Here is a 26476-nt window from a genome sequence, read left to right as displayed (position 1 = left end):
AGGTGTTGGGGGTGTAGGCTGTGTAGGGTGTAGGCTGTGTAAGGTGTTGGGGGTGTAGGCTGTGTAGGGTGTGTAAGGTGTTGGGGGTGTAGGCTGTGTAGGGTGTGTAAGGTGTTGGGGTGTAGGGTGTAGGCTGTGTAAGGTGTTGGGGTGTAGGGTGTTGGGGGTGTAGGCTGTGTAAGGTATTGGGGTGTAGGCTGTGTAAGGTGTTGGGGGTGTAGGCTGTGTAGGGTGTAGGCTGTGTAAGGTGTTGGGGGTGTAGGGTGTAGGCTGTGTAAGGTGTTGGGGTGTAGGGTGTTGGGGGTGTAGGCTGTGTAAGGTATTGGGGTGTAGGCTGTGTTGGGGTGTAGGCTGTGTAAGGTGTTGGGGTGTAGGCTGTGTAGGGTGTAGGCTGTGTAGGGTGTTGGGGGTGTAGGCTGTGTAAGGTGTTGGGGTGTAGGCTGTGTAGGGTGTTGGGGTGTAGGCTGTGTAAGGTGTTGGGGTGTAGGCTGTGTAGGGTGTTGGGGTGTAGGCTGTGTAAGGTGTTGGGGGTGTAGGGTGTAGGCTGTGTAAGGTGTTGGGGGTGTAGGCTGTGTAGGCTGTGTAAGGTGTTGGGGGTGTAGGCTGTGTAGGGTGTGTAAGGTGTTGGGGGTGTAGGCTGTGTAGGGTGTGTAAGGTGTTGGGGTGTAGGGTGTAGGCTGTGTAAGGTGTTGGGGTGTAGGGTGTTGGGGGTGTAGGCTGTGTAAGGTATTGGGGTGTAGGCTGTGTAAGGTGTTGGGGGTGTAGGCTGTGTAGGGTGTAGGCTGTGTAAGGTGTTGGGGTGTAGGCTGTGTAAGGTGTTGGGGGTGTAGGGTGTAGGCTGTGTAAGGTGTTGGGGTGTAGGGTGTTGGGGGTGTAGGCTGTGTAAGGTATTGGGGTGTAGGCTGTGTTGGGGTGTAGGCTGTGTAAGGTGTTGGGGTGTAGGCTGTGTAGGGTGTAGGCTGTGTAGGGTGTTGGGGGTGTAGGCTGTGTAAGGTGTTGGGGTGTAGGCTGTGTAGGGTGTTGGGGTGTAGGCTGTGTAAGGTGTTGGGGTGTAGGCTGTGTAAGGTGTTGGGGTGTAGGGTGTAGGCTGTGTAAGGTGTTGGGGGTGTAGGCTGTGTAGGGTGTAGGCTGTGTAGGGTGTGTAAGGTGTTGGGGGTGTAGGGTGTAGGCTGTGTAAGGTGTTGGGGTGTAGGGTGTTGGGGGTGTAGGCTGTGTAAGGTATTGGGGTGTAGGCTGTGTTGGGGTGTAGGCTGTGTAGGGTGTTGGGGGTGTAGGCTGTGTAAGGTGTTGGGGGTGTAGGGTGTAGGTTGTGTAAGGTGTTGGGGTGTAGGGTGTTGGGGGTGTAGGCTGTGTAAGGTGTTGGGGTGTAGGGTGTTGGGGGTGTAGGCTGTGTAAGGTGTTGGGGTGTAGGCTGTGTTGGGGTGTAGGCTGTGTAAGGTGTTGGGGGTGTAGGGTGTAGGCTGTGTAAGGTGTTGGGGGTGTAGGCTGTGTAGGGTGTAGGCTGTGTAGGGTGTTGGAGGTGTAGGCTGTGTAGGGTGTTGGGGGTGTAGGCTGTGTAAGGTGTTGGGGGTGTAGGCTGTGTAGGGTGTTGGCTGTGTAGGGTGTAGGCTGTGTAGGGTATAATTACCGCCCCTTCACCCTGAGTCCACGTTTCCACCCGGAACCACCAGCTGAGTTAATGTTCGTGTTTCAGTGGCACATTTCTAACTCGACTCTCATGAACAGAAGTTTCTGATGTGTCACATGACCACAGCTCATGACACGTGACTTAACTGCAGCAGCTGTTCATTCACTAACATTAATAAGAGGGTTAAGTGACAGGGTGTCTGATTAAGGCGTGGTACAGCGCTCACCTGAAGCCCACCAAACCTTTAACATGTTTAATCACGAAGGCTCTGTTGGAGATCAGAAGTGTTTGTTAAAATGTTCCCCCCAGTCAGAGGAACAGTAACCCTGCCCCCGCCCCCGCGATCAACCTGACCCTGAGAATGCAGAGTTTTATAAATATAACTGTAAATCCTGAGAATGAAGAGGAAGAGTGTGTAAGTGAATGAACACACTGCTCTGTTCTGTCCGTCAGACACACAGCTGCTTTATGAAGAGGAAGAGTGTGTAAGTGAATGAACACACTGCTCTGTTCTGTCCGTCAGACACACAGCTGCTTTAGAGTGACGTACTGTGTGTTTAAAAACCCAACTGTTTCTTCTACCGAGGTGCTTTAAAAAAACAACAAAATGTCTTCTCTGGTGCTTTTTACCAAAATATGTTTACATATTATATTTCCATAAATACACTGTGCTTCATAAGCTGCTCATTTTCACATAGCTGATGATACTATGATGAGAGTAGATGATTGTGTGTGTGTGTGTGTGTGTGTGTGTGTGTGTGTGTGTGTGTGTGTAAAACTGAATCCTGTGGTGCTCTGAGTGACTTCACTCTTTAGTGTGTTCATTAAATGTTATTCGACAGTGTAGTGTAATCGACATTGTTATTGTGTTGTCAGGGTGAATGAGTGTGTGTGTGAGTGGGTGAATGAGTGTGTGTGAGAGTGGGTGAATGAGTGTGTGAGTGGGTGAATGAGTGTGTGTGTGAGTGGGTGAATGAGTGTGTGTGAGTGGGTGAATGAGTGTGTGTGAGTGGGTGAGTGAGTGTGAATGAGTGTGAGTGGGTGGGTGAATGAGTGTGTGAGAGATTGGGTGAATGAGTGTGTGTGAGTGGGTGAATGAGTGTGTGAGTGGGTGAATGAGTGTGTGTGAGTGGGTGAATGAGTGTGTGAGAGAGTGGGTGAATGAGTGTGTGAGAGAGTGGGTGAATGAGTGTGTGAGAGAGTGGGTGAATGAGTGTGTGTGAGAGTGGGTGAATGAGTGTGTGTGAGAGTGGGTGAATGAGTGTGTGTGAGAGTGGGTGAATGAGTGTGTGGGTGAATGAGTGTGTGAGAGAGTGGGTGAATGAGTGTGTGTGTGAGTGGGTGAATGAGTGTGTGTGTGAGTGGGTGAATGAGTGTGTGTGAGAGTGGGTGAATGAGTGTGTGTGTGAGTGGGTGAATGAGTGTGTGTGTGAGTGGGTGAATGAGTGTGTGTGAGAGTGGGTGAATGAGTGTGTGTGAGAGTGGGTGAATGAGTGGGTGTGTGAGTGGGTGAATGAGTGTGTGTGTGAGTGGGTGAATGAGTGTGTGAGAGAGTGGGTGAATGAGTGTGTGTGTGAGTGGGTGAATGAGTGTGTGTGAGAGTGGGTGAATGAGTGTGTGTGAGAGTGGGTGAATGAGTGTGTGTGAGAGTGGGTGAATGAGTGGGTGTGTGAGTGGGTGAATGAGTGTGTGTGAGAGTGGGTGAATGAGTGTGTGGGTGAATGAGTGTGTGGGTGAATGAGTGTGGGTGAATGAGTGTGTGTGAGTGGGTGAATGAGTGTGAGTGAGTGGGTGAATGAGTGTGTGTGAGTGGGTGAATGAGTGTGTGTGTGTGAGTGGGTGAATGAGTGTGTGTGAGTAGGTGAATGAGTGAGTGGGTGAATGAGTGTGTGGGTGAATGAGTGTGGGTGAATGAGTGTGTGTGAGTGGGTGAATGAGTGTGTGAGAGTGGGTGAATGAGTGTGTGTGAGAGTGGGTGAATGTGTGTGTGTGAGTGGGTGAATGAGTGTGTGTGGGTGAATGAGTGTGTGTGAGTGGGTGAATGAGTGTGTGTGAGTGGGTGAATGAGTGTGTGTGTGTGTGTGAGTGGGTGAATGAGTGTGTGTGAGAGTGGGTGAATGAGTGTGTATGAGAGTGGGTGAATGAGTGTGTGTGAGAGGGTGAATGAGTGTGTGTGTGAGTGGGGTGATGTGGGTGTGTGTGGTGAGTGGGTGATGGTGTGTGTGTGAGTGGGTGATGTGTGTGGGTGGTGTGTGGGTGAATGAGTGTGTGTGAGTGGTGGGTGATGAGTGTGTGGTGAGTGGGTGATGTGTGTGTGGTGTGTGTGGGTGATGGTGTGTGTGGTGGTGTGATGGTGTGTGGTGGTGGGGTGTTGTTGGTGTGGTGGGTGGTTGGTGTGGTGTGGGGTGGTGTGTGGGTGGGTTGTGTGTGTGTGTGTGTGTGTGTGTGTGTGTGGTGTGTGGGTGTGTGGGTGTGTGTGTGTGTGGTGGGGGGGTGAATGAGTGTGTGTGTGTGAGTGGGTGAATGAGTGTGTGTGGGGGGGGGGGTGTTGGTGTGGTGGGTGAGTGGGTTGTGAGTGGGTGTGAGGTGTGGTGGGTGATGATGTGTTGGTGGTGTGTGGGGTGGTGAGGTGTGAGTGGGTGATGATGGTTGTATGGGGTGTGTGGTGTGTGTGGTGATGAGTGTGTGTGTGAGTGGGTGAATGAGTGTGTGAGAGAGTGAGGAGGAGGTGTTGCAGGTCATCCCTCTCTGGCCTACAATAAAGGCCTGACTCTTTCATACTGAATCTTTTTTCGCTTTGTACTGAGTCTGTGCCGCTGAGTCTTTCTGACTGTGCTGTTGGTGTGTGCGTTACTGTATGTTAATAAACGCTGTGCTGAGGAGAGAGTGGAGTGGAGTGGAGTGGAGTGGAGTGGAGTGGAGTGAGACACGTTTCCCTGTGAGTCAGTGCCATGCTGCAGTAACACACCTCCCCTTCACTGTGTGTGTAACAGTGTGTGGTTTGTTGTGTTGAGGTTTTAGCAGCACTCTGACGTCACACACTCTCAGCTTGTTCTCTCAGAAACCACCGCCTAAAGCTGGGCTGCTTATTAGGATGCAGTGCTGCAGCACAGCAACCTGTGGGCTCCCCTAGGGGAGCAAAGCACTGCAACTATTGTTCTTCTACGTGTTTCTTCTTCTTCCTCCTACGCAAATTTCGATTTTGAATAACTCGATAACCGTACGTCGCACACAGACAAACAATATATCAAAACGTGCGGCTCGATCGGACTCGCTATGCTATTACTTTTCTCTACAGATTATGATTTTTTCGCGACGTAGTCGCGAAAAAATGGTCGAAAAAAACCCCATTCATTTATATGGAATTAATTGAAAAAAAAGCACTTTTTCAACGTTTTTCAAACGTCTGCTGCTCTGGCATGCTTTAACCTAGAGACGTGATTCAAACTCTAAAACGTAGGAAGACTTCTCCTCTGTGGATCTGGCATTCAACTTTTCTGATAGGTTCTACACTTTCGGATCAGTCCCGGCTCAAACGCCATGTGGGTTCTGGGAGAAAATCCGGCTTTTGAATGGGTGTCTATTGCGTTACACACCAGTGAAGCTCATTAACTTAGAATGGAGAGAGCTTGAAAATAAAGCTCAAACTTTCTCGCTTAAACTGTGTTTTCAGCCACAAATTTCACTCTACAGACATGATTTTCTCAAAAGTAGTAGGAAAACTTGTCCTGATTCACACAATGTGTCTACCTAAACGGTAGGATTTACAGTTTTTGAATGACAAGCCTCAAACTGAGAAGAGGGCAGCCGACAGGCCTCATTGAAACCCATTATAAACGTGACAGAAAAGTCACTAATTTTTAACTCAGTGTAGTGTCGTCATTTTTAACACTACAGACAAAAAAATACATCATTTTATTCAGGAGACCCTTCTAGCGCTCACTGTGAAAGAATTTTGTGAATAGCTGCTTCCGTTGTCGAGTTATTTGTCATTGTTCGAGGCCTGGTCCTTCATAAAAAACAGCAGAATACTCCAGACCTTGCGTGTCTTAGCTCATTGACACCCATTATAAAAGTGACAGAAAAGTCTCTCATTTTTAACACTACAGACAAAAAATTACATCCGTCTATTCAGGAGACCCTTCTAGCGCTCACTGTGAAAGAATTTTGTGAATTTCTTTTTTTTGTGAAAAAAAAAAACAGCCTCGGTCGGCATGACACTTCACCTTAGCCGCCCACTTTATTAGGAACACTTCTGTTCATACATACAAACTACAAACACTCTTCTTAGAGTTTAGAGTTTATTTTATTTTTAAAAGGGACAGTGCACAAATTAAACATTATCCTTGTGGTAAGGACAGATGTCTGTCCCAGGTTATAGCAGTACATGCTCATTTCCGCCTGTAGTCACTTTGTTTATACTCTTGAATAGCTCTTCTTCATGACGGCTGCTGTCTCAAGCACACACATAATCATTGCATTGAAACATCATTGCGGGTCACACATTCACGGCCAGCAAACATGCGTGACCGAATTGCTTCGCGCACTGCATCCTCTCACAATTTCCCCCGGGGAATTGTCCGGTCTAGTTAACTATAACTATAAACTGATAAGAATGTATGGCATGCTGTTGTTTGATACGTAAAGAATTGTAATGTTCGGTGAGTTGCTGTGGTATAAAAGGGTGATTATTTTCCTCTAATGTGATGTGAGCGGAAAATAATCATCTACAGCATGGTGACAGTTACTCCGCTTCATCACACCACCCTGTTGTGGAGTATTCCATACATGCACATCAGTTATATAATGGAGGATGTGGAAAGGTGTGTGTGTGTGTGTGTGTGTGTGAGGAAACGAGGTGTAATTTAGAGAGGAAGACGAGACAGCAGGACAATGCTCTGTCCATTTAGAGAGAAGATGCATGAAAAAAGGAAGTGTCAGATAAGATAGTGGTGTTTGAGGAGACACACAGACTCTGTGAAGAATCAGCACACACACAGGAAATGTGGGTTTCTATAAAAGACGTGTCCGCTGTCCTGTGTGGTGAAATGATAAGTTGGGTTCAAGGCTGAGGTCGAACCTCTCTGCTATCAGTTCCTGCGTCCTCACACGACTGCGCCGCAGGAAGTGACGCGCACACGTGTTTGCGTCTGTAAACATGTAAATATGTACGCTGTGGTGCTGCGACCCAAGATTTCCTTTTCCATGCAACTGATTGGAGTCTGTAACAGGCTTCAGAGAACTCCTGCTCCTCCTTCAGACCACACGCTTCCATATGCAGCTGTTCATGACGTTCCAAATGCCTACGCGAATTAGGACATTACGTCATTGGGTAACTTCTCCTGCCTCTCTGAGCATGAGAGGCTTTCAGCTGAAATGAGTCGAGCAAGACTGGGTGTGTGTGTGTGTGTGTGTGTGTGTGAGGCTGTAGTGCTGTTCCCGCTGCTGCAGTGATGATGAAGGTGAGATGGAGCGCGCGGAGCGGATGGTGCTGTGCGCGCTCGCGGTGCTCGTGACAGCGCTGATGGGCGCGCGCGCCGTCACCTGCAGCATCGCGGGACAGCCTCAACCTCACGCGCTCCCGGTCATCACCGCAAACACCACCGACAGCTCCAGCTCCTCCGGCTCCTCCGGCTCCTCCAGCTTCTCCAGCTCCTCCAGCTCCTCTCCACGCTTGTGCTCGGCTGCACCGGCTCGGCGCGCGCGCAGTTACCCGCACCTGCAGGGCGACACGCGCCGCCGGAAGCTCTACTCCTTCCAGAGTCTCTTCCTGCGGATCGACGGCAGCGGGAGAGTCAGCGGCACCAGGAGCAGACACGATGTGCACAGTGAGTGTGAGCACCACAGCAGCGCTTCATCCACGGACACAAACCAACACGCACGCGCTCCGACCCGCGCCACACACACACACACACACACACACACACACACACAGGGTTGTTTTTGTTGTTACACTCATCTGGGCTGTGAAAAGTTGGCAGTGTTTTATGGAAAAAATGGTAATGATGCACATCATTTACTTCCAGCACACTGAGCACGGAGACACACACACACACACACAGGAGTTGAGCAGACGTTACAAAGCAGTGTGTGTGTGTGTGTGTGTATAAACAGCTGTCCTGGAGATCACATCTGTGGATGTGGGAGTGGTGGCCATACGGAGCCTGACCACAGGTTACTACCTCACCATGAACAGAAGAGGAGAAGTGTTCGGAGAGGTACACACACACACACACACACACACACTAATATGCATCACAAATGTGAAATCACTGGGAAAACAAATTTATTAAGATTTGTAACCTCTAGCGTGTGCGTGTGTGTTACAGAGAGAGTACAGTGTGAACTGTCGGTTGAAGGAGCGCATCGAGGAGAACGGCTACAACACGTACGCCTCAGCGCAGTGGAGGAAACGACACAGAGCAATGTTCATTAGCCTGAACACTAACGGGAAACCGCTGCGTGGCACAAAAACACACAGGAGGAACACAAACACACACTTCCTGCCCATCAGTGTGTGAGTGTGAGACAAACCCACACGGAGTGACGGGACACACAGCACGATGGTCAAGATCATCAACGTGTAATAAAGGACTGGTGAGACGTGTGTGTGAGAAGCTCAGGACTGAAGAACATGGAGGGGTTCACTTCATACTGATCTGGCATTAGATCAGAACTTTTATTCCTCTGCAGCAGTGAATTAAACACCTACACACACAAACGCACACACCCACATATGCAGGAAGCTGGTCCCAGACCTATTCTGAAGTTAGAATTCAGAACCTGGAATTCAGAATTTAGGATTCAGAACCTGGAATTCCAAAGTTAGGATTCAGAATCTAGGATTCAGAACCTGGAATTCCAAAAATTCAGAACCTGAATATCAGAACCTGGAATTCCAAAGTTAGAATTCAGAACCTGGAATTCAGAATTTAGGATTCAGAACCTGATTATCAGAACCTGGAATGCAGAATTTAGGATTCAGAACCTGGAATTCCAAAGTTAGAATTCAGAATCTGGAATTCTGAAATTAGAATTCAGAACCTGGAATTCTGAAGTTAGAATTCAGAACCTAGCATTCCAAAGTTAGAATTCAGAATTTAGGATTCAGAGCCTGGGAATATCAGAACCTGGAATTCCAAAGTTAGAATTCAGAACCTGGAATTCTGAAGTTAGAATTCTGAACCTGAATATCAAAACCTGGAATTTAGGATTCAGAATCTGGAATTCCAAATAATTCAAAATCTGGAATTCTGAAGTTAAAATTCTCAACCTGAATATCAGAACCTGGAATTCAGAATTTAGGATTCAGAACCTGAATATCAGAGCCTGGAATTCAGAATTTAGGATTCAGAATCTGGAATTCCGAAGTTAAATTCTGAAACTGAATATCAGAACTTGGGACTCACCCTAGAATTCAGAATTTGAAATTTAGAAAATGAAAACTCAGAGCGCAACACTCTCAACCTGAAATTCAGAACCTGGAACTCAGGAATAGACCACAAAAAAAAAAAAAGAATTTAAGACATGAAGCTCCAAGGATTTGCAATTCAGAACCTGGAATTGTGGAAATCAGATGAATCTCAACTTGTAACTGGCACAGACTTCAGAACTGAAGTGAAACAGAACTCAAAACTTGTGAGAATTCAGAACTTAAAAATATAAAAACAAGGTATCTAAAACTTAAACAGCTCAGACAGCATATAATAATAATAATAATAATAATAATAATAACCAATAGACTAGAAGGATATTTGAGTAACATCCATGTAGGGGTGAAACCCTTTACTATGCAGAAGACTGTTCTGCTTGGATCAGTGAGGATCCTCTGTAGGGCCCTGGATTGCTGAGGGGACTTTTTGTGGCCAGCACAGGACTCACCAGTACATACGTACTGTGAAGGAAATCATATCTCATCTCATCTCATCTCATCTCATCTCATCTCATTATCTCTAGCCGCTTTATCCTGTTCTACAGGGTCGCAGGCGAGCTGGAGCCTATCCCAGCTGACTACGGGTGAAAGGCGGGGTACACCCTGGACAAGTCGCCAGGTCATCACAGGGCTGGAAATCACATCAATAATAATAATAATAATAATAATTCATAAGAGAACCTGAATCTGAGAGATGTAACCGGATCTTCTCACATCAGTGCTGAGACGTGTGGAGCTGCTCCAGGGTTCTGAGACACGATTATTTATTTATTTTCACTTGATGTGTAAAGTGTAGTAGAGTATAGTACTAAAGAATCTGATAATAAGCCTTTATTTACATAATTACAAATAAAGCTATTTTCCTGATTTCTTGTGCATTGTTTGTGTGTTCCACACAGTGATTAAACATATGATTAGCGCTACGGTTGCTAACAGCACAAACACAGAGTTCAGATTAAACTTCTCATTTTTCCTCACACACTTCGAGGAAACACAGGAAAAACACACACACACACACACACACACACACACACACACACACACACACACAGAGCGATAATGTAGTGACGAGATCGGCTTTGGGAAATCAGTGGAAAAAGGCTGCAGGCTATACAGCTAATGATGCAGGCTAAACATGTACACACACACACACACACACACACAATGGAAAAACAAGTACTAAATCACTAAGGTCAAAAGGTTCACACAGTTGTTTGTTTTCAGTCACACTGAGTGCTCTGTGCTAAATTCTGGCTGTTCAACGTTTCCCCTGCTGCTAACCTCCGCTAGTTCTCTCTCACACTCGCTAGCTGTCTGTCGCCTGAGTCGTGGAAGAGAAAACACAGGTGGAATTTAAAAAGAATACTTCAAACAAGAAAAACGTGTATGGGGTTTTAATATCACAGTTATCATAGCTAATCTTAATGATGGTGGAAGAGTTCCTGTTTTATATGATTCGTTAAACATATAGAGGTTGCGCAAGTTTCTGTTTAAACTTCTTATAAAATTCTATAGGTATCCCATCGGGGCCAGGTGCTTTCCCACTATTCATACTGCTCATGGCATCATAAAGATCCTCAACTGTTAATGCCCTGTCCAGTACTTCCATTTCATCTCCAGACAGGCTCTGGAACTGTAGCTGATCGAGAAATGTTTGTTGTTGTGTAGCTCCTGCATATTCTGATTTGTATAATAGTTCATAAAAGTCTCTGAAGGTAGCATTAATTTCAATTGGGTCTGTTGTTAAATCGCCTGACATTGTCGTTATACTGTTAATTGTTCTTTCGGCTTGCATTTTCTTAACCCGCCAAGCCAGTAATTTGCTTGGTTTTTCGCCCTGATCATAGTATGCTTGCTTGGTCCATGAGAGAGTTTTAGCAACTTTGTCGGTTGTTAGTTTATTGTATTGAGCTCTCATTACTGCTAGTTGTTGCTGTTTGTCCTCATCAATATTCTCGTAAAGATCTAATTCTAGTGTTTTAATCTGTCTTTCCAATGTTTGTATTTCCTTTTTGTGCTGTTTAGTCTTTGAGCTTGTATATTTAATTATTTCTCCCCTTATATATGCCTTAAATGCTTCCCATCTTACACTGGCGGTTGTTTCATCCGTATTTAGCAGGAAATAGCTATCTATGCAGGCCCCCATGAATCTAAGAAAGGATGAATCTTGTAACCAATATATCTGGAACCTCCATCTCTGAGAGTGTTGAGCAAATATGCCTAAGCTTATTTCCATTGAGGCAGCTGCATGATCACTAATCACTATGCTGTCATACCAGCAGTTTGCGACATTGATAAGCAGTTCAACAGAAATTAGGAAATAATCAATACGTGAATATGTTTTATAAGTAGAAGAGTGACAGGAAAATTCTTTTTTGTTTGGATTTTTTTCCCTCCATACATCGACTAGTCTTAGATCTTTTATGAATTCAGTCAGCTGACTGAATTCATATTTATATTTAAATTTAACATATATATTTACATTCAGGTTTAACATTTAGATTTATTTGTAACATTTAACATTTAGATATAACTATTTAAAATATCTCTAAGATGACAAATATTGTTATAAATGTGCAAAAAGGGGAGTCTGAAAAATTCACACCGTTTTTAAAACACTGTTTTAAGCTAAATGTGACAAAATGTTGCTGAAATTTTCAGCACGGACATGCTTTACAAACGGCGCCCCATAATCGTAGGCCGTATGTTCAATTTAAAATTTTATTTTGTTATTTTCCCCACATTATCTTTAGCACTAGTGCAGGTGAGTTAAACTGAAGCAGAGCAAAGCTGCTAATGTCTGCTAACAGGGTGAAAATAGCCATAAATGCTAACTATTGTAGTCTGGTTTATAGTTACAGATGAATTGAGGTGGGGAACAGAAGGTGTTTTTTCTGCCATGAATGCAGCATTTTAATTCTGGGAATATAACGAGTCAGTGACGTGATGTTGGAACTCATGACACTAAAAGCTCGGGGATAATGCTCACTGTCTGTGCTTACAGCAACATGAAGAGCAAGAATCATTTTGCTGAACTCTTCAAGTTCTATTTCAAAAATTAATAAATAAGCAAAAACAAGTCAGATTAAAATGCACAGACAGTGAGGAAGGAAAGACCCCAAACACACTGTAGTAAAGCTGACAGAGAGCCGCGTGCTGCTGAGAAGAAAAGGCCGCACCCCCACACTCCTTCACACAGCTAATGTGGCGTCGGCTGCAACCCACCGATAGAAAATACTGATTAGGTTTGATGTGACGTTAACTAATGAGCTTGGGGGGAACCATGGCCTAATGGTTAGAGAAGCAGGTTTGGGACCACAAGGTTGCTGGTTTGATTCCCTCGGGCAGCAGGAATGGCTGAAGGGCCCTTGAGCAGGGCACCGAACCCCCACCTGCTGCTCCAGGTGTGCTGTGCTGCATGTCACTGTGGATCAGAGTCTGGTAACAGCCTGGAATGTATAAACTGAGAAGTTTCCGATTTGGAGTTGGATCACTGCGCACACTGACTGGGCTTTCCTTACTGATTTAATAAAAGTCTAACTCTTCTGTAAGGCGACTCATTTTAGATTTTTCGGATCACGGATCCGCCGACGGCAGTTAAATACTACCGCTAGAAAAATAAAAAGTCTGTGCGTATTTTTATTTTTATTTTAACCGCCGAAACGTACAAAAAGAAATGTAAAAAAAAATAGTCACATATTTTTCTTTTAACAGCACTGTATCCCTGGTACTAGGTCATAATTCTTTAAGTAAAAAGTATTAGAATCGCAAATACAAATAACAATGTGTGTTGTATATATGCACTTCAGCCGAGTCCGAAAACGAAACTATTTATGACATTGAGTATTCACTTGAATGTTTTTATGGTATTTACAATCGCTTTACGACAGTGTCAACCTCGTGCTGACCATGGCTGACGCTGACAGAATGGATTCCAAGCTATCACCTCAACTGTACGTAAGCATAAAGTGTGGTAAAGAAAAGCCTTTTCACTGCCTCACTAACCAAAACGTGGGCGATTTCGTCTCTCAAGCGTTGAAAGTAAACAATGAAAAGATCAAAACGATCTTTGGTTCTCAGAAAGAAGGCGGTGATGTAACGAGCGCGATGCTGAATATGCCTGCTATAATGTTAGTTCATGATTTTGGCTGCAAGTATCTGACTGTGGAATTAGAAGAGGACGGTGCCGCAGAGAGTCCCATCGAATCAAGTAGCACGAACATATCAGCCTTCGATGTGCTCATGAGAGCTCAACGGTCATATGACCACATATACCTTCAGAGAAGTAAGTGCTGGAATGCTAGTCAGGTGTTATAAACATATACACAAGAACACACACACACACACACACACACACACTATATATATATATATATATATATATATATATATATATATATATATATATATACACACACACATATATATATATATATATATATATATATATATATATATATATATATATATACACAAACGTGTTGTCCTTGCTAGTACTTTAATAGGATTTGTGCCTTAAGAATTGTCATTTGGAATACTAGGCTAGCACTAGGATTTCAAATTTATTAACCACATCAGTAAATCAAAAGAAGAAATACATTTTGGCTAATTTATATTATATTTTTCATGATATTAAATATAACATGTAGACATGTAGGAAAGCAGATTGGATAATATGGTCAGGTTGGTTTAATTTTTCCTGTATTGGTGATGGGAACTTTTTGTTTTTGGTGGTAGCCCATAGAATTATGTGAACACATTTTAATCAAACACACACACACTATATATATATATATATATATATATATATATATATATATATATATATATATAATGTATGTGTGTGTATGTATGTATGTAAAGTGTGTCTTTTGAATTTAAATTATTTTATCATCTTAATCCGACATTGAAATTTTGCCATGCAAAAAAAAAATTGGACAAGGACACTTTTATTTTTATTTCGACCGACATCATCAAAAATATGTTGAAAAATCCGTGAACCTAAAGATAAAAAATGGGTGGCCTAAACTCTTTGCCCTTGGAGTGTTCTTGCTTGAAAGACTTTCCACGACATTATAAAATAATATTAATAAATCAGTCCGCATGAGGAACTCGGAGAAGTGCATGGGGCTTTTATTTTGAAACGGAAGTGTGACCCGGAAGTACTGTGTTCCTCTTCACGTGCGCGTTGGTTGTGCTGTGGTGTTGGATGCAGGCGGTCCTGAGGGAGATGGAGACAGAGACGGAACCGGTTCGGCCCAAACTGACGGACAGTCGAGGCGTGCTGAAGCAGAACCGGGACTTCCTGGACTGTTTCTGGGACATCGCCAAACCGGAGCGCGAGACCCGCCTGAGGGCCGTGGACAGGCTCATCGAGCGCGTGAGGAAGCGCGAGCAGGTACAGCGAGGGCACAGTAATAATAATAATAATATCAGAGACACACACACACACCCCTCTCTCACTCTCACACCCCGAGTCAGCTTCACTCTCTCTCTCTCTCTCTCTCTCTCTCACTCCAGCGGGGTTTATTCACTCTCACTCTGAGAAACTCAACACAGCGCGTGCACACTGAGCATGCGCACTCTGGGGCTCAGTTACACAGCTTCCATTCAACCGGATGGAGTTCATCATCATTATTATCATCATCATCATTATCATTATCATCATCATCATTATCATTATCATCATCATCTTCATTATCATCATCATTATCATGTTCATTATCATCATCTTCATTATCATTATTATCATCATCATCTTCATTATCATCTTCATTATCATCATCTTCATTATCATCATCATCATTATCATCATCTTCATCATGTTCATTATCATCATCTTCATTATCATTATTATCATCATCATCTTCATTATCATCTTCATTATCATCATCTTCATTATCATTATTATCATCATCATCTTCATTATCATCTTCATTATCATCATCATCATCATTATCATCATCTTCATCATGTTCATTATCATCATCTTCATTATCATTATTATCATCATCATCTTCATTATCATCTTCATTATCATTATCATCATCATCTTCATTATCATCATTATCATCATCTTCATTATCATCATCATCATTATCATCATCTTCATCATGTTCATTATCATCATCTTCATTATCATTATTATCATCATCATCTTCATTATCATCTTCATTATCATTATTATCATCATCATCTTCATTATCATCTTCATTATCATCATCTTCATTATCATCATCATCATTATCATCATCTTCATCATGTTCATTATCATCATCTTCATTATCATTATTATCATCATCTTCATTATCATCTTCATTATCATCATCTTCATTATCATCATCATCATTATCATCATCTTCATCATGTTCATTATCATCATCTTCATTATCATTATTATCATCATCATCTTCATTATCATCTTCATTATCATCATCTTCATTATCATTATTATCATCATCATCTTCATTATCATCTTCATTATCATCATCTTCATTATCATTATTATCATCATCATCTTCATTATCATCTTCATTATCATCATCATCATTATCATCATCTTCATCATGTTCATTATCATCATCTTCATTATCATTATCATCATCATTATCATCATCATTATCATCATCTTCATTATCATCATCATTATCATCATCTTCATTATCATTATTATCATCATCTTCATTATCATTATCATCATCATTATCATCATGTTCATTATCATCATCTTCATTGTCATCATCATTATCATCATCTTCATTATCATTATTATCATCATCTTCATTATCATCTTCATTATCATCATCTTCATTATCATCATTATCATTATCATCATCTTCATCATGTTCATTATCATCATGTTCATTATCATTATCATCATCATTATCATCATCATCATTATCATCATCTTCATTATCATCATCATTATCATCATCTTCATTATCATTATTATCATCATCTTCATTATCATTATTATCATCATCATTATCATCATCTTCATTATCATTATTATCATCATCATTATCATCATCTTCATTATCATTATTATCATCATCATTATCATCATCTTCATCATGTTCATTATCATCATCTTCATTATCATCATCATTATCATCATCTTCATTATCATTATTATCATCATCTTCATCATGTTCATTATCATCATCTTCATTATCATTATTATCATCATCTTCATTATCATCTTCATTATCATCATCATTATCATCATCTTCATCATGTTCATTATCATCATCTTCATTATCATTATTATCATCTTCATCATCATCTTCATCATCATCATCATCTTCATTATCATTATTATCATCATCTTCATCATGTTCATTATCATCATCTTCATTATCATTATTATCATTATCATCTTCATTATCATCATCATTATCATCATCTTCATCATGTTCATTATCATCATCTTCATTATCATCATCTTCATTATCATTATCATCATCTTCATCATGTTCATTATCATCATCTTCATTATTGTCTTCATCATCTTCTTTATCATCATTATCATCTTCATCATTATCATCATCGTTATCGGCTTCATTATCATCTTGATCTTCATTGTCTTCTCCTCTTCCATCCTCTGATCAGATTCTCCTCCTGGTTCTTCTTCCTCAGCTTTATCCTGCTATAAGGAGTGCTGCTGCTGTTCTGTTCTTTATTTCTCCTCCTTCTTCCCTGTGTTTCTTCTTTTACACAGAGATGTGCTCAGGCTTTCCCATGTCTTACACACACAGTTGTGTATTGACTGAAATCTCCATGTCAGCTATGACCTCACCATAGTGAACTAGGGGGCGGGGCTTATTTGATTGACAAGCTGTCAGAGGAGCTCAGCTTGAAGAACAGCAGGATGGTGTTCAGTTTAGAGCTTTATCACCTCTCGGGTGTTTATCATATTCACCAGTAAAACGTCTTCCTCACGTCACTCGCGCTTTACCTGAGAAATGTGTTACAGATTAATTATAGATGAATAAAAATAATGTGTATGTATGACCCGCCCCGATTACCCACAAACACCCTGTGGAGAACAGGAACCACTCATTTACCCCTCGGCTCGGGCTCCTCGTTACTCTTCACTCATTATTATTTGGTGTGTGTTTTGCAGGCTGATGAGCTGAAATACACCCTGAAGAGGCTGATAGATGGACTGTGTCACGCTCGAGAGGAGGCTCGCTCCGGCTACAGCTTAGCACTAGCACAGGTACAGGTACACACACACACACACACACACACACACACACACACACACACACACACACACAGCCCTGTTCTGATTTAATCAGTGTGAAAATAAGAAGTGAAAGTGGAATTCACTTGTGCGCCGTGTAGATGTGTGTACAGCGCACCATATAGTGACCCACCATCCTGTGAACCCCATGGACGTGTTACAGATCACCTGCTGAAAACTGCAAACACACACAACACCAGAAGTCATGAGCAGTTTGTGAGGAGGGTGTGGGGGGAATAACACCATGCACTCCACAGAGTTTTATTATCTGTTCTGAATTGGGACGCATCTAAATGCTGACATCTTGAATAGTGCACAGGGGAGTGAACAGGAAATCAGTTCAGACTGATTAGTATTTAACTGTGTGCTGTATTTTTACACACTCTGTACTTGGGATTAAACCTGCACCAAATTATCACAAAAGTGTGTGTGTGTGTGTGCACGCAGGTGCTGAGTGTGTTTGAGGAGATCACACTTAGAAGCATGTTGGACCAGATCAGAGAGAAACACAACCTGCAGACGGCCAGCAAGGTGAGAAACACACACACTTCAGGTATTGTTATCAGTGTGAAAGAGCACTCAGTCACTCTCTCCATCACTCTGAAGGTGTGAGAAGTGAATTATGGGATTGCTCTCTCAGAGACCTTCACGCTGTCTGATAGACCTGGTGATCAGAACACAGTCTGATCTCATCCAGTCCGTCACTGCTCCTCTCTCTCATTACAGAAGCAGATCAAACACGTGGCCTTGGGGAATTTCTTTGGCGTTCTCGCTCTGTCTCAGTCCGCACGCCTGCACAAGGTACACACACACACACACACACACACACACACACACACACACACACACACACACACACAACTCCATCACAGCTGTTTACATTTAGCCACGCCCACAAAACTCCATAAACTTCCACATACACTCTTAACACTGCCTCCTGTTATAGGGTGCCATTACTTTTGTGCTAATGGGATGCCTCGTCAGAATCGTTATGAATTTTTGTATTTGAATTCTTTCACAAGTTTCATAAAATATTTATTTATGACCACCACATTTCTTGTGTAAATGATCCTGTGAGTGATTTACAAAGAAATTCAGTTTGATAATAACACTGCTCTCATTTATTGTGTGTGTGTGTGTGTGTGTGTGTGTGTGTGTAGGAAGCAGATGTGCTGTTGGAGTGTGTGAAGCTGCTGCAGTCTCTCTCTCAGTACAGAGAATATCTGAGAGATTTACCCAGGAAGACCATGGCCGACATCCTCAACGAGGTTCTCACCTTTCACTGCATGATTACAAACTGTGTGCTGGAGCTTCTTTGGGGTTCATTCTTAATTTCTCTCTCTCTCTGTGTGTGTGTGTGTGTGTGTGTGTGTGTGTACACATACAGGTGTCAGAGCAGATGTTTGAGCAGGTGTTGTTCAGCGCTCTGCAGGAGGATCTGAGTTCAGCTCTCAGTAATCCAGAGCAGTTAGAGCTCCTCCTGCTGGTCATGCGTAGATTCTCATCCACTCTCAGCCCCGCCCACCTGGACAAGCTGCTGGGGACCGCCTCCATCATCAACAAACACACACTGCCCCGGTACACACTCACTCACACACACACACACACACACACACACACTGTCATATTAAGTCTTGTTGTAACTGTGTGTGTGTGTGTGTGTGTAGGTTAGTAGTGGTGATGAAGACTGCAGCGCGCTCGGTAAAGAAGGAGTGTGTGCTGCCCGCTGTAGCGTCTGATCTGCTGCACGTGTCTCTGCGTGAGGACAGCTTCACATTCTTCTGGGACGAAGTGGTGATCGATGGACTGATATCAGACCCCCCAGGGCCCAGCCAGTGAGTACCGCCCCCTACAGGATAACCCCCCCCCAAATAAAAAAATAAAAACAAAACAAATCACACACAGTAACCCACAGACACTTTCTGGAACTGTGTACAGGATCCGGTGTAACTCTCCTGTCTGTCTGCTGATCTTGACTAACAACAATGAAGTGACTGAGTCTCTCTCTCTCTCTCTCTCTCTCTCTCTCTCTCTCTCAGTTACCTGGCGTTCAGGTTGATGGGCGTGTCCTTGCCGTTGTTGTCCGTGTCCCAGCTGCAGTATGTTCTGAGTGGGGAGGTGATGAGACGTTATGGTGAACACGTCATGACTGCACAGGTCAGTTCACAGGTCACCTTTGTGCGTGCGTGCGTGTGGTAATGCAGTAATCTGTAACCCCGCCCCCTCTCTCTCTCTCTCTCTCAGCTCCCTGAGCGCTTTAAGTTCTCCCCGGAGATGGATGAGTGTGTGAGTGTGTTCCTGCGCAGCTGCAGTGATGTGGAGAAGCAGCTGTTGGTGCTGCAGGCGTTCACGCGGCTCACGCACCGCGGCGCTCCTGTCGTCCCGTCCTTCTGGAAGGTTCTGGAGCACGTGGAACCCAGCGCTATCAAAACCTACACTCACTGGCTCAAAGAGTCGTTCTGTCAGCCCAAGATCCCCGAGCTGCTCGAGTTCAGCACACGCAAACAGAGACGGAACCAAGACTCCGCCCTCAACTCCGCCCCTCAGTGAGATCACCCTGTTGTTTTGATTGTTGCTTTTGATGACTTTGCCCATGACTCCGCCCCTCAGTGAGATTGCCTACTACTGCTGTTTGTTTAGTTTCAATTGTTGTTATTGTTAATAATGGCTCCACGACCCCCCCCCCCCTAAAAAAAAAAAATCAGTGTATTTTTGGTTATACTTTAATCAGATTGGTCAGTTCAGACCTGTAGCCTGAGTCCTGTGTGTGTGAGCACGCTTCAGCAGTGTGTGTGTGATCTGAGTGTTTGTGCAGGAGGTTCTCGGCTCTGTGTGAGTTGTCTGTCTGAACTGTGTGTTTTTATTTTGTCAGGACTGAGGAGTGTGTGCTGCGTTTGAGGAAGTGGATCATCCCCCGTCTCGCCTGCATTGTGGAGAACCATCAGATTAAAAAAGATGAGGAGCTCGTTATGGAGATCACCAGGTACTGAACACACACACACACACACACACACACACACACACACATCAGAAGTAACACAGCTACACTTGTGTACACTATATGCACACACCTTTTTGTATATTTGTGTGTGTGTGTGTGTGTAGGTTTATCTTCTATCATGCGTTCTTCAACACAGTGAAGTCCACAGCTCAAATCCCAGAGACTCGGCAAAAAATCTCACCTCCTCTGGACCAGAACACACGCGACATCACCAGCTCCACCTTCTTCAGGTACACAGTGTGTGTGTGTGTGTGTGTGTGGGTGTGTGTGTGGGTGTGTGTGTGTGTGTGAGAGAGAAATTACTGATGTGTGCTTATTCAGATCTTTATAAACAGGAAGTGTATTTTATTAGTGTCCTGAAGATTTATTTATAAATCTGTTTATTTCTCTAACACACACACACACACACACACACACACACACACACACTCTGCCCTAAAGCAGCAGATACAGGAAGTGAGGTTTTATGTTGGAGTGTGTGTGTGTGTGTGTGAGATTTCTGTGTCAACATTTACACTGAACACACTGTGGGAGGGCGGCACGGTGGTGTAGTGGTTAGCGCTGTCGCCTCACAGCAAGAAGGTCCGGGTTCGAGCCCCGTGGCCGGCGAGGGCCTTTCTGTGTGGAGTTTGCATGTTCTCCCCGTGTCCGCGTGGGTTTCCTCCGGGTGCTCCGGTTTCCCCCACAGTCCAAAGACATGCAGGTTAGGTTAACTGGTGACTCTAAATTGAGCGTAGGTGTGAATGTGAGTGTGAATGGTTGTCTGTGTCTATGTGTCAGCCCTGTGATGACCTGGCGACTTGTCCAGGGTGTACCCCGCCTTTCGCCCGTAGTCAGCTGGGATAGGCTCCAGCTCGCCTGCGACCCTGTAGAACAGGATAAAGCGGCTACAGATAATGAGATGAGATGAGACACTGTGGGGGGGGGGACGCTTGTGAGCCATGAGCTGGTAGGTTGCTTTACCCGATAGCTCTCGCAAAGATTTGATTAAAATACGGTTATGTTGTTTTCATTCACTGGAGTCGAGATGAAGACGAGCTTGAGGCCACAGTCTTCCGCCAAAAAGAAAGGAGGAGCTAATGCCTCAGGTACTTCAGATGAAGCTAATACCTCCCCGCCGAGCTATGCTACAATCCTGGATGTTATTAACGTGCTACGTACCGACCTTCCAAACACTAAAACTAAAATATCTCAGACTATAGAGATCTTGCAGTCACGTGACCGGAAAGTACACAGCCACCATCTTGTCGGTCAAAAACACCGCTGAATACTGCTGCACTCGTGGTTAGAGAAATACATTTGGTTGCGGAGCTATTTGACTTCTTACTAGAAGTGTTAGGGTAAGGGACGTAATTGTTGTTTATGTTGTGTTTGCTACTTGGATGTTTGTTTATTTCTTTTTTATGTAACTTCCTTCGAGGGGTCGTGCCTTACTATGAGGTTTTCTTTAGTATAGGCAAGACATTGAGTTCGTGGGGAGGGTGGTATTGGGACTTCCTTAGAAAGCATGTGGACACATCTGTTGCATTAATAAGGCAGAAAATGGCTTTGTTTGTTTTAGAATTACACAAGATAATGTGACCCAATTGGAGAAGGGAAGACTAATTACTGTAGTTACTTGGAATGTTAAAGGTCTGAATCAGCCAGTGAAAAGGGGAAAGATTTAGCACATTTGAAAACTTTATCCAGTGAGAGTCAGTGTGTTTACATGCGCATCCAAATCGAGCTGCTGTCGGTAATCGAGCTAAGGGTCCCAGCAGGGGTGCCAGAGAAATCCAATCCTACATACACACAAGGAAATCGAGCTATAGAGATCTTGCAGTCACGTGACCGGAAAGTACACAGCTGCCATCTTGTCGGTCAAAAACCCCGCTGAATACTGCTGCACTCGTGTACAGAATGGATCAATTTCAACCGACGGACTACACGGCTCATTTTTCTAATGAACAGATAACTAGATATATGTCTAAAATAAACGATCTACAGATTTGTGACCCTTATCAATTACCAGACGTAGTTTTCACGACCGTGTCAGTGGATGTTGAACTGCCAGAGGTGGAATACCCAGACGTGTATAATTACCTCATTAACTTTCCCTCGCTGTTCAGTGGTGAAGCACTGCGTGCTTATAAATCTCTGGACAGTTATCTTTACAGAAATTCAGGATTTGTCAGCGACTCAGATGTGGCATCTTGTAAACAAGAAAATAACAATCCTCATTGGATGGGTAAGTCACTTAAGTATTACTAGTACTGACCAGCCGATTATAGAATAGAATAAGGTAATTCAAGCTGTAATTCCAAATCGTCCGTCTTGTTTACCATGGATCTGGCGTTGGAGAGGTAGAGGCTTGGCAGTGGAGATTTGAGTGGCTGTTTTCTGAGCTTAGTCAACAGGCCGGCTCTGCAGCCTCGCTTTTGCTTCCGCTCCCGACGCCGCCTCCTTCGCCTGCCAGACCCGATAACAATCCACGGAGACCCCGCTGGTCTCGCGATCTCGTCCGGAATGTTGTGCATGCGATGGAAATCGCTACAAACCGTCATTTTCTGCTGGAAACCAATGTCCAGTAAGTCCATACGGTTGTAGTGGATATTGAAGTCCGGTACAGACGAACAACACGCAAAAATACACACAAAAAACATAAAAAACGTGCACAGGTAGGGAGAGCTTGTAGCCGCAGCCGTTGTAGTAGAATTGTATATAGTAGGGTTTTCCAGAAGAAAAGGTAGAAGTAGAAGGTAGAAGGCGGAAATATGGCGTTTGACCGACAAGATGGCGTCTGTTACAATCTGGATCGGCTGTGACGTCACATGCAAGATCTCTATTGTGTGAGGTACATTGTGCACCCGAGCCACAGGTGGCGCTACACTCCCCATTGTGTTGGTACACTTCCGGTTGTCGTCATGAAGAAGAGCTATTCAAGAGTATAAACAAAGTTATCAGTTCCGTGTTCACAAGAAGAACGACGACGAGGACAGCAACATCGAGAGAGAGAAGATGGACAACAACGAAGCAGCTCAGCACTTGTTGAACCGCTTGTGGTCTTGTCACTTCCGGAAGGGGCAGTGCTGAAGTAAGTAGCTCGACTACGTAGCTCGATAGGGTTTACATGCACTAAGTAGCTCGGCTACAATCGCATAATCTAGGTCGCGTAGCTCGATTACGAGAAATCCAGTTCGGTTTGATTTCAGCCGAGCTAAGGTGTTTCCATGGCATTTAGAACTTCGATTTCAGTCGAGCTACGGCAGAAATTCAATTTTCTCTATGTGCATGTAAACACACTGAATGTTTCTTGAAGAAACTCATCTGAACAGGAATGAATATATTAAACTGCGCTGTAGATGGATTGGACAAACTGATCATGCTACATGTGCAGTAAGCTCAAGGGGGTGGTTATTTTATTTAGAAAGGGTGCTCCATTCATCCACAAAACCACAGTTGCTGATAGAGAAGGTCGATTTCTAATAAGGGGTGTTCACACGGCAACTTTTACTCCGGTGTAGCACCGGGGCTGCCCCGGTAGAGCGTTCACACGGTACAAAGTTATAGCGGTGTCGCCCCTGAAAGCTGCTTAAACCGGTGCAAATCTAACCCTGCTCGGGAGGTGGTTTAAGAAATTTACTCCGGAGTAAATGCTAGTTTGCGGGGCAGCACCGATATAAAATGGGACGTCTGAACGCTACTGGGGTAGACTCGCTACGCGTGAGGAGAGTTGATTACATACGGGCATTGCATAATTTTGCATCCTGGTATTTTGCGCTTCCAAAATGGCGAATATCAACAACAGAACTGCGTGTCTTCCAGTGTTGCCAGATTGGCAGTTTTAAGTGCATTTTGGTGGATTTGAACATATTTTGGGATGGAAAAAGTCAGCAATATCTGGCAACACTGGTGTCTTCATCCACGTTGTTTTCCCGGCGCTTGGTGATGCCATGACAACCTGGAAAAGGAAGTACATTTTCACGCATGCGCATATTTCATTTCCGCATTATTACTATCAGAAATGATAGTAATAATGATAGGAAATGATAATAATAAAAGGAAATGATATCAAAACTTTATTACTATCAAAGGAACTATCGCAGAAACTATCGCAGAAACTGCCGTGTGACCGCAAGTGAGGCTGCACCGGTGCTAACACGCTTCTCTCTAGTAAGCAGGGTTGTGACGTGTGAACGCTCCACAAAATTTACACCGGTGTAAGATATATCGCAACAAAATACATCGGTGCAGCATCGATGCAAATATGTGCCGTGTGAACAGGGCTAAAGTAGCAGGTGAACTGTATTCACTTCCTGTCACTCAGGGCAATGTCTATGGGCCTAATCTAGACTCGGCATCTTTTTTCAGACATGTCCTTGCTCAGATTCCCGATATCTCCCAAACTAAGCTACTTATAGCAGGTGACCTGAACTTGGTACTAGATCCATATTTGGATCGGTCATCAAGTCGTAGAGCACCATCTTCAAAATCAAGTATATTTCTGAAAGAATTTTTAAGAAATTCAAATATTTTTGATGTTTGGAGAATTTTTCATGCCCAGGAGAGGGCTGATTCCTTTCATTCTAATGGTCATAATGTCTATACACGAATTGATTATTTTCTGGCAGACTCCAAACTGCTTTCACTTACAGATAAGGTTAAATACCATGATATAATCATTTCAGATCGTGCCCCTCTCTCACGTTCTTTAAAACTTAAAGACCTACCCAAGTGTAATAAGCTGTGGCGGCTTGACCCACAACTTTTGAAAGAGCCAGAGTTTTGTACATTTGTTGGGGCACAAATTGCTTTCGTTTTTTTGAAATGAATGATCTACCTGACACATCGCCGTCTATATTGTGGGAAACTTTGAAGGCTTACATAAGAGGATGTGTAATATCTTTCCAGGCTGAAAGAAAGAGAAGGAAACGGACTGAACTGGCTCAGCTTGAAAAACAAATCAACCATATGGACAGAGCAAATGCTGCATGTGCTTCTATTGGCAAATACAAGAAAATACTTTCATTGCGGTATAAATACCATCAGATACTCTCGGAACATATAGCCAGGGCTTTTATGTTTACACAACAAAAGTATTTTTAAATTTGGGGAAAAACCTCATAAATTTATTGGCTAGACAACTTCGAAAGATGGGGATTATTGGTATCCTATAAAGATATTAATCATAGATTTCAACAATTTTATGAAGAGTTGTATGCGTCTAGGACTTCAGGAGATAATTCTATTATGGACAAATTCTTGGATAGCTGTGACCTTCCCACTTTAGAACAACAGGACCAGGATTTCCTTAATGCTGACCTTTCCATTTTAGAAATACAGGAAACAATTCAACTAATGAAAAATAGTAAGACTCCAGGACCTGATGGTTTTCCAAATAAATTTTATAAAGAATTTAGTGATCATCTCTCTCCATACCTATTGAAAATGTCTATGCAAGCAGAAGATGGCGGCACTCTGCCTCCTTCTGTGAATGAGGTCATCATAACAGTATTGCCCAAAAAAGGAAAAGATCCAGTGGAAGTGAGCAGCTATAGACCAATTTCACTTTTGACATCCGACCAAAAGGTATTAGCTAAAACTCGTTCTCTCAGACTTGATTCTTTAGTTAGTAAACTTATCCATCCTGACCAGACAGGTTTTAGACCAAATAGACACTTTTTTTTTTTTTTACTCTCCGACGCCTCTTTAATGTAATCTACTCTCAGAAAAAGAACGCAGATGGTCTAGCTATCCTGTTGTTAGATGCGGAAAAAGCTTTTGATCAATTAGAATGGCCTTACCTGTTTTCTACTCTGAGGAGATATAGAGTTGGTAACTGTTTTGAGAAATGGTTGATGATTCTGTATGACAGACCTTGTGCCAGAATTGTAACTAATGGCATACTTTCCCCACCCTTTTTATGCCTCCGCCACTGTAAGGTGCAGGAGGCATTATGTTTTCGGGTTGTCCGTCTGTCCGTGCGTCCGTCCCGAAACCTTGTGAACACGATATCTCAAAGGCTAATGAAAGGAATTTCACCAAACTTTCACCATTTGTGCGTTTTGGGACAAACATGAACTGATTAGATTTTGAGATCAAAAGGTCTAGGGCCAAGGTCACTGTGAGGTCAAATGTCTGTCCGAAAACCTTGTGAACACAATATCTCCAAGGCTGATACAAGTAATT

At 43.4% G+C, this 26476-nt stretch overlaps 2 protein-coding genes across 2 annotated transcripts in view; both read left to right on the top strand.

The window, feature by feature from the left end:
• The first annotated feature begins 7032 nt into the window (after nt 1–7032).
• Nucleotides 7033–9882, top strand: fgf10b (fibroblast growth factor 10b). Its single transcript, XM_060907173.1, has 3 exons — nt 7033–7455; nt 7742–7845; nt 7957–9882. Exons 1-3 carry the CDS (start codon nt 7095–7097, stop codon nt 8146–8148), a joined length of 657 nt encoding a protein of 218 aa, XP_060763156.1. The 5' UTR covers nt 7033–7094; the 3' UTR covers nt 8149–9882.
• A 4345-nt stretch (nt 9883–14227) lies between these two features.
• mybbp1a (MYB binding protein (P160) 1a) overlaps nt 14228–26476 on the top strand; it is a 29426-nt gene continuing 17177 nt past the window's right edge. The window contains exons 1-11 of the mRNA XM_060907685.1: nt 14228–14457; nt 17185–17280; nt 17755–17838; nt 18034–18108; nt 18468–18575; nt 18695–18885; nt 18975–19142; nt 19347–19464; nt 19552–19853; nt 20180–20290; nt 20413–20538. Of these exons, the coding sequence (XP_060763668.1) occupies nt 14269–14457; nt 17185–17280; nt 17755–17838; nt 18034–18108; nt 18468–18575; nt 18695–18885; nt 18975–19142; nt 19347–19464; nt 19552–19853; nt 20180–20290; nt 20413–20538 (1568 nt within the window). The 5' untranslated portion in view covers nt 14228–14268. The remainder of the gene's footprint in view (nt 14458–17184; nt 17281–17754; nt 17839–18033; nt 18109–18467; nt 18576–18694; nt 18886–18974; nt 19143–19346; nt 19465–19551; nt 19854–20179; nt 20291–20412; nt 20539–26476) is intronic.

This window comes from Neoarius graeffei, chromosome 24 (genome assembly GCF_027579695.1).
Source record: "Neoarius graeffei isolate fNeoGra1 chromosome 24, fNeoGra1.pri, whole genome shotgun sequence".
NCBI classification, from domain to species: Eukaryota; Metazoa; Chordata; class Actinopteri; order Siluriformes; family Ariidae; genus Neoarius; species Neoarius graeffei.
This window is presented reverse-complemented; position numbering and strand designations above follow the sequence as displayed.